This window comes from Tupaia chinensis, unplaced genomic scaffold, assembly GCF_000334495.1.
Source record: "Tupaia chinensis unplaced genomic scaffold, TupChi_1.0 Scaffold000382_1, whole genome shotgun sequence".
NCBI lineage: Eukaryota > Metazoa > Chordata > Mammalia > Scandentia > Tupaiidae > Tupaia > Tupaia belangeri.
In genome coordinates, this window is record NW_006159884.1 from 720,580 (window position 1) to 728,769 (window position 8,190).

Genomic DNA, 8,190 nt, shown 5'->3' on the forward strand with positions numbered 1-8,190 from the left:
GGGACTCGAACCGTGGTCAACTACATGAGAGTCCAGAGACATAGCCATTACGCCAACTGCTGGTCCCTGAGACCATTTATTTTCTAAAGAGCTCTGCTCATGATGCAGAGAAACATCCATCTCCTGTGTCCAGGAAGGCAAAGAAACTTCTCATTGACACAGAGAAAGTTGTTGCTAAAGGAATCTTTTGAAGAGTAACACTTTATAAGCCTGCTTAGGTTCTTTAGAAACAGCTTTTTTAAAATATTAATTTTTTCTGGGAACCAGCAGTTAGTGTAATGGCTATGTCACTGGACTCCCACGTAGTCGACCACGGTTGGCGTCCCGGACCTGGTGGCTTAAAACTCACGCTGGCACGTGTGCGTGCGTGCCCAAGATCCTGAGAGGAGAATGGAAGAGAAGGGATTGCGGCGTGGCCATCCCCCCGGCGGATGATTTCTCGCTTTCTGTCTTATGTCTCTCTCTGTCTGTCTAGCGATCGCACGTGCCCTGTAGCAAAAACCTCTCCAAAAAAAAAAAGAAATTAAAAAAAATTTATTAATTTTTTTCCAAAAAATAATGCCTGCTTAATCTAGAGCATTGCTTTCAATTATCGATCTGAACTTAAATGATGGTTGTGCAGCAGTACAAAGTTGCAAACTACAGACTAATATTCATAAGGCCGGCGAATGGAAATTTTGGTGCTTTTACTCTCTAAGAACAACCTGGTTACTTAATTGTATTTTTCTGATGAATACAAAAAAAATGAAATTCTCAATGCTTAAGGTTTTATTAGTTCGATTTCAAGTGGTTGAAGTCCTACTGTACATTGCTACCATGGTAATAATTTATTCATTGATTCACATTGTCATGATTCAATTCCAGAACCGTTCACAAAGTTCACTATTGACTTGATTGTACATTTAAACTATAAATGATTTTTTCTAATGATACTTTAAGGAGTATTTGGACAAGGCATCAGTCACACTGTGGATACAGTCTGCTTTGTTTGGCACCTTATTATTAATGTAAACTGAGAGTCCATATTGATCTTTGTTTATGTAAGCAGTACATATGAATTCCATGAAACTATGAGTTAACAGAGAAGAGCAAACTGTTGTCTTCTAAGAAAATGGTGGCTTGAATAGTTAAGTACACCTATCTCCTTTTAATAAGCAAATATATATTTTACTTACAGAAGTTTTCATTGCAGTGAAGTAAGGTTGGAACAGGTAAAATGGGATAATCCTTGAAAGTGAATGAGTACTTAATTACAATTTTTCTTGGCTTTTCCTAACTTCTGGCCTTTTTTTCTATTTACAGCTATTCAAGAGCAAGAAAATGAACCTATTCCCTTATCCTTAAACCCAGACATCTCCTTAAACAAGTCACAGTTAGATGACTGCCCAAGGGACTCTGGCTGTTATATCTCATCAGGAAATTCAGATAATGGCAAAGAAGATGTGGAAACTGAAAATCTGCCTGACATGGTAGAGAAGATTACTATCACAGAAGCAAGTGAATGAACACACATTCTCAACTATATATCTACGGATAGACTTCATTTTAACTCTTCTTGAGCTAAAAGAAAAAGAAAGGAAGAAAGAAAGAAAAAGGAAAGAAGAAAGAAAGAAAGAAGAAAAAAAGAAAAGAGGAAGAAAAGTATTTGTAAATAGAAAAATAAAACTAAAATGGTTTAATCTGGATGATTGTACATAAAAGTTAATATCCTTAACATTCTCAATTCCTGTAAATAAAATGTGTATTTATTATTTTAAATGTTCTGTATAAATGTGTCACTTACCTATATTAGGAAAATCATATGCAAGCCCTTAGTGTGTGTGTTATTCTGGTTTTAGTTACAAGTACAAAATGATAAAATCTACAAAAAAGTTACTTTTTTCATACCTACCAGTTTAAATTTATGAATATTATTGAGTCTATAGTAATGGAGGATGTCTCTGAACCAATTTATTCAAACAGCATCTACACTCATACTTATTGGAGAATGACTTTATTGTGGAGACATTTGATCTTAATCCACAGTGGAGTTTTACTAATTACTTTTTGTTGATTTCTTCATTCTGATATCTGGTATAAAAGGATAGATAATAATATATTGTCACTTCTGATTTTTTTAATTAATTTTAATCATCATGCAGATGTTTTAAAGTGTAAAGATTTCTAATTTTGACAAGCCCTAATATTAATAATAAAAAGAATTATGTACACATTATATTTTCTTTTATAAATTTATTTATCATATCATAATCTTGTCTATATTACATTAAATCACATGTAACTTTACAGTGTATTACATTGCTTTTTCAAAAGGGAATGCCATGCATGTCAGTCAGTACAGAGACATTAACACCCCCACTTCGTCATTCAATAACTTTTCATTGTTTTTCCCGATCATTATTATTATTATTTCAATTATTTTTTAACCAATCAATCACTATTTCTCATTTTGCTTGTAAAAAGACTTTACCCATCATGAAATACTTCTCAGACCAATCCAGTTGAGAATACTATACACGTCATCATCAATAGGTAATAAGCCATATCTGTGTCCCACTAATGTCATGCCTCTCTGTTTGTTCCCTTGCTATCTTTCTCTATCCTCTTCTCTTCACCTCCCCATTCCACACTGTCTTATCCTCATTAAGTATTTTCACTGCTTTTATGTCCTCCAATATTTCACTATCTACCATAGAACACAGATAGTTAGTATATATTAAGTGTATACATACAATATCTTTCTTTCATAGCCTGGCTTACTTCACTCAGCAATAGATCCTCCATAACTGACCATTTTCTATCAAATGCCAAGGTCTTGTTATTTTTTATGGCTGTTTAGAATTCCATAGAGTATGTATGCCACATTTTTCCAATCTATTCATCAGTTTGTGGACATTTAGGTTGGTTCCATGTCTTGGCAATAGTGAATAAAGCTGCAATAAACATTGATGTGCAAGCACTTTTCTGACTGAGCATTCTGCTGTTTTTCAGGTAAATACCCAGAAGTGGGATTGTTGGATCAAATGGTAGTTCTATTTGTAGATCTTTGAGGAACCTCCATATTGTTCTCCACAGTGGCTGAACCAGTTTACATTCCCACCAACAGTGTAGGAAGGTTCTCTTTTCACCACATCCCACCAATACTTATCACTTTTTATATTCTTAATCTTTGCCATTCTGACAGGGGTTAGGTGGTATCTCATTGTGGTTTTTATCTGCATCTCCCTTATGATGAGGGATGTTGAGCATTTCCTCATATGCTTTTTGGCTGTTCATATGTCTTCCTTAGAGAGACTTTTGTTCAGCTCATTTTAAAAAAGTATGTCTTCCTTAGAGAGATTTTTGTTCAGCTCCTTTTCCCATCTTTTAATTGGGTTAATCACTTTTTTTGGCATAAGGCACTTGAGTTCCCTATGTATTCTGGTTATCAATCCCTTGTCTGAGGCATATTTAACAAAAATATTTTCCCATTCTGAGGGTTGTCAATTCACACTTGTTACTGTGTCCTTTGTTGTGCAGAAACTTCTTAGTCTGATGTAGTCCCACTTGTCTATTTAGGGATTATTGCCTGTGCTTTGGGAGTCTTATTTAAGAAGTCATTCCAACTCCAATGTTTCCTTGAGTTTCCCCAGTATTTTCCACCAGTAGTTTTATTGTTTGAGATCTTAGGTTCAGATCTTTGATCCATTTTGAGTTGATTTTTCTTAATGGTGAAAGATGGGGGTTCAGTTTCATCTTTCTGCAGGTCGATACCCAGTTTTTCCAGTACCATTTACTAAGGACATTTTCTTTTTCCCAATGGATTGACTGATATCTTTTGTCAAAAATCGGTTGGCTGTAAGTTTTGGGAGTTATTTCTGGGGTCTCTATTCTATTCCATTGGTCCACATGTCTTTTTTTGTTCCAATACCATGCTGTTTTGATGATCATAGCTTTATAGTATATCTTGGGATCAGGGAGTGATATGCCTCCTACTCCATTCTTCTTGCGCCAGGATTGCTTTTGCAATACGAGGTCTTTTATAATTCTAGATTAATTCTATGATTGTCTTTTCTAGATCTGTGAAGAATATTTCTGGTATTTTGATTGGAATTGCATTAAACATGTAGATTAATTTGGGTAGAGTTGCCATTTTGATTATGTTAATTCTTCCAATCCAGGAACCTGGGATGTCCTGCCACTTTTTTATGTCACTTTCAATGTCTTTTTTAAGATTTTCATAGTTCTCTTATTAAAGGTCTCGACTTTCTTAGTTAGGTTTATCCCTAGGTATCTTAGACATCTTGTGGCTATGGTGAAAGGGATTCCTTTCTTCAGCTCTACTTCGTTCAACTTGTTGTTCATATATAGAAATTCTATAAATTTTTGGATGTTGATTTTGTATCCTGCCATTTTACTGTATTCACTTACTACTTCAAGAAATTTTTTCATGGATACCTTTGGGTCTTCTAGGTATACCATCATGTCATCTGCTATACATTATATTTTCCAGACTGGTGTTACTTAAAGAATTTTCATAATAGAACATCATAGAAATTTTCTCCTACAGACAAGGTTTTATAGTCATCCCTTATTTTAAAAAATATATTAGTGATCCAAAATTAATAATTTAAACCTATAATTTCTCCTGAACCCAAGATCTCTTTTACTCAACTTCCTGAATACTCTAGAAAACTTCAATTTAATATACCCAAGTCCTTGATTTTCTCTATAAATTTTTCCCTATTTATTTCCAACATTTCTTTTTACCTGTACTGACATCCAGCCAACCACCAAAGCAGAAAATCATTTCTTACTTCATCTTATATATATCCTCTTCAAAAAGACTGAACAAATAAACCTAAAGTTCCTATCTCTAGAAGTGCTTTCATATTCATGGTTTTATATCCATTTTAATGGATTCTTTCTTGCTTTGGAAATTTAAGATCTCATGTGTGCACAACCTTCCAACTGACCTCCTAATCCATCCTCCACACAGCCTTCAAAGAAAAAAACCTCTCTAATCCTCAAATCAAATCAAATACTGACCTGCTTGGAATTTTTTGCTGGTTCTCATTGTCTGTAGTATATTATTTAAACTTTCTTCCAGGATGTAAGAGATCTTTTCCACTCCCTTTTTACATACTTTTCTAGTCACATCTTTCCACTCCCACCTCTGTCTACATTCCAGCCCTAACAAACTATTTCCAATTTCCTGAATTCACTATCCTATTTATGACTTTTCACGTGCTATTTGCTTTCCTGGAGTGGCTTCTGTTACTTTCTACATCTAGAAACCTCCCTCTGTTCTCCATCTCAAAGCTCATTACAAAAGTCACTTATTCTGGGAAGCTTTCCATGACTCCTTTTGCTGCTCTTTTCTTTGTGCTTTCAGAGCAACTTATATTGCGGGTTATAGCAATTGTCACATTATACTTTATGGATGAGAAGATTGCAAACACAAGACTGTGAATTCCTTATGACAGAGATTATTTTGTTTAGCCTTTCAAATCTTTGGTGCCTAACATAGTGTGTGGCACAGAGTGCATATTCAGGGAATGTTTGCAGGACTACACTTAACACAGTGATGACTGCCATTTAAGTGGTTCTAGTTCTATATTTTTAGATTTTTCAAGTTTATTTATCTCTTTCATGGACGTGATACAGACAGAGTGAGAAAAATAATCACCTTGAACAAAGACTCACACACTCATCCACCACCCCATGCCCCAGTCCTTCAGTCAACCAGGATCTCAGGCATGTGGTGACTGGCATGTACAGGTTGACCTAAAAAATGATTCCAGGTCTTCCATCCAGCCTTTAGAATTACAGAAGGCTGCATCATCACTGCCCCACTGTGGCTGTGGCGGAGCCTATGTCTTGTTTGTTCGTTTGTTATGCCAGAGGGCACATGCTTATACCAGAGAGAGAAAGAGAGTGAGTGAACTCTCCCCAACTCCTTGTCATGCCACAATCCTTTTTCCTCCTTTTCTCCATGCTGTTGGGAATCCTAGGCATGCCTGCACATGGAGTTGGCCTGTTTTTCAAGCCACTGGGGCTAACATTCAAACCTTGGTTGGCCATATGGGATTCAGCCCCTTCTGTACAACACTTAACCTCTGTGCTTTGGGATCAGACCTGGGCCTATCTTTATATTTAAATTTAATTAACTGATGCTATTTATATTTATATTTATGTTTGTGTTTATATTTATATTTATTAATATTTAATTAACCTGTAGACAAATATTTCCCAAAATGGCATAATTAAGAAATAATAATAATAATACAAGTTGAGTATTCCTTAACCAAAATACTTGGGACAAGAAGTGCTTTTGATTTTAGACATTTTTTTAGGTTTTGGAATATTTCATATACATAATGAGATATCTTTTTTCTTTTTTTTTAGAGACATTATTGCTAGAGAGTGCATGTGCTCACTGGACAGACAGAAAGCGTGAAATCACCTCCCAGAGAGGATGGCCATGCCACAATCCCTTCTCTATTCTCCTCTTGGGATTTGGGGCATTCATGCAAATGAGCACACTGTGAGTTTTAAGCCACTGGGTCCAGGACTCAAACCGTGGACAACTGCATGAGAGTTCCTCTCATAATGAGATATCTTGTGGATAGGAACCAAGTTGAGCAGGAAATCTACTCATGATTCAGGTATATATTGTATTCATAGCCTGAGGTAATTGTGCACAATATTTTGTACTATAGCATTTTGACTGTGACCCATCCCATAAGGTAGGGTGTAGAATTTTCCACTTCTGCCATCATGATGGTACTCAAAAAATTACAGATATTGGAGCATTTTAAATTTCAGATTTTTACATTTTGGGTATTTAACCTGTACCTTAGGAAAACCAAGAAATGCAAAATGTCATTTTAAATGCTGGAAGACAACATTACTAGTGAAGCTTTCCAGATCCATAAAATTTAATCCCATATTCCATGCCCAGGTCTGACATAAAGCACACACTTGACTCTGTTTTTCTTCCTTCGCAGCAGGAGATAGTGTTTTAATTTCAAGTATCCACGAGGCTGTCTCTATCATAGCTTTACTCTTGCAATTGTCCCCATTCCAAATAGATTATCAGAGGGACTTCTTGGGCATAGCACAACCACAGACCATCATTTTAAACTTTAATCAGCCTGCTGTCTCAGAGAGGTCAATCGAGCACAGCTTCTTTATGGAGATGCCAGGAGATCACATGTTGGGAAGCATCAAAGGAGCTCCTTACGGTAAAGTGGTAAAAATCGGCTATGAAGCACATTCAGCCACAACCTCAGTCCTTTCGTAATGCAGGTCTGGTACTCACTCAAGGATTTAGGCAAATGCTTTGAGTAGAAGTGTTGGGGAGGCCATGAGGAGATTGAAGGCAGATTACATTTCTGCAAAGAACGGGAAAGGGAGGGAAGTAGAGATACCGTGAGGTTCAATTTGCCAGGAAAAAGCCCCCATCGTGGAGCAGTGCACTGAAAAGGATCCTTGGAACAAAAGCATGGCCTCCTTAAGGGAGTGCTGAGGCCCTCTCTATCTGCAGCCACCTTCCATATCAATGCAATCTAGCCTCAGCTCCTTCAGAGCCAGGAAGGGAACATTGACAGAAGGAAGACACATTTTTCTCCTGACTATCAAAAGTAGAATACAGAGGAATGAAAAGGCAAGAAATGGTTCCTACGAGGTCGTGAGGTAGTTGACTGGGAGAGAGGCATGGGTCTGAGCCTTTTGAAATGGTCACAGAGTTGACATTTTAATAATTACAGGATCCTTATCGTGACATTGTGTTTCTAAATTGAACTCGATGAGATTCCCAGTCTTGCGTGTTTACTTATTCACTCAGCAATGTTTAAATAAGGAACATGCATGCTGCCCATGACCATGCTCACAAAGATCCTTTGGACCACATACATGCATTAGACTCACGCTATAGTGTGCCCCATTGGAACCAGCTGAGTCTTTCAGTATATAAAAGGCTGTAGAATCTTTCTGGGGTCCGAGGATTAGTCTGATCTGAGATTGCTTACATTTGCAAATTAAAGAATGTTTTGACAACATAGGGTTTAGAAAAATTTTATTTCAGGTAAATGAATAAAACTCTCATTGTAATTTCTTAATAACTTATAAAAGCAGGTCATTTAAATTCTGGTCCCCCCTCCTTGTTCTATTGCTAATGTAAACATGAATATATCTTCAAGTTGAAGG

The 8,190-nt window shown here is 36.4% G+C and overlaps 1 protein-coding gene across 1 annotated transcript in view; it reads left to right on the plus strand.

Moving 5' to 3' along the window:
• Positions 1–1,625, plus strand: part of SAMSN1 (SAM domain, SH3 domain and nuclear localization signals 1) — a 59,087-nt gene extending 57,462 nt beyond the window's left edge. Inside the window, exon 8 of the mRNA XM_006153587.3 lies at positions 1,303–1,625. Within this exon, the coding sequence (XP_006153649.2) occupies positions 1,303–1,505 (203 nt within the window). The 3' untranslated portion in view covers positions 1,506–1,625. The remainder of the gene's footprint in view (positions 1–1,302) is intronic.
• The last annotated feature ends 6,565 nt before the right edge of the window (positions 1,626–8,190 follow it).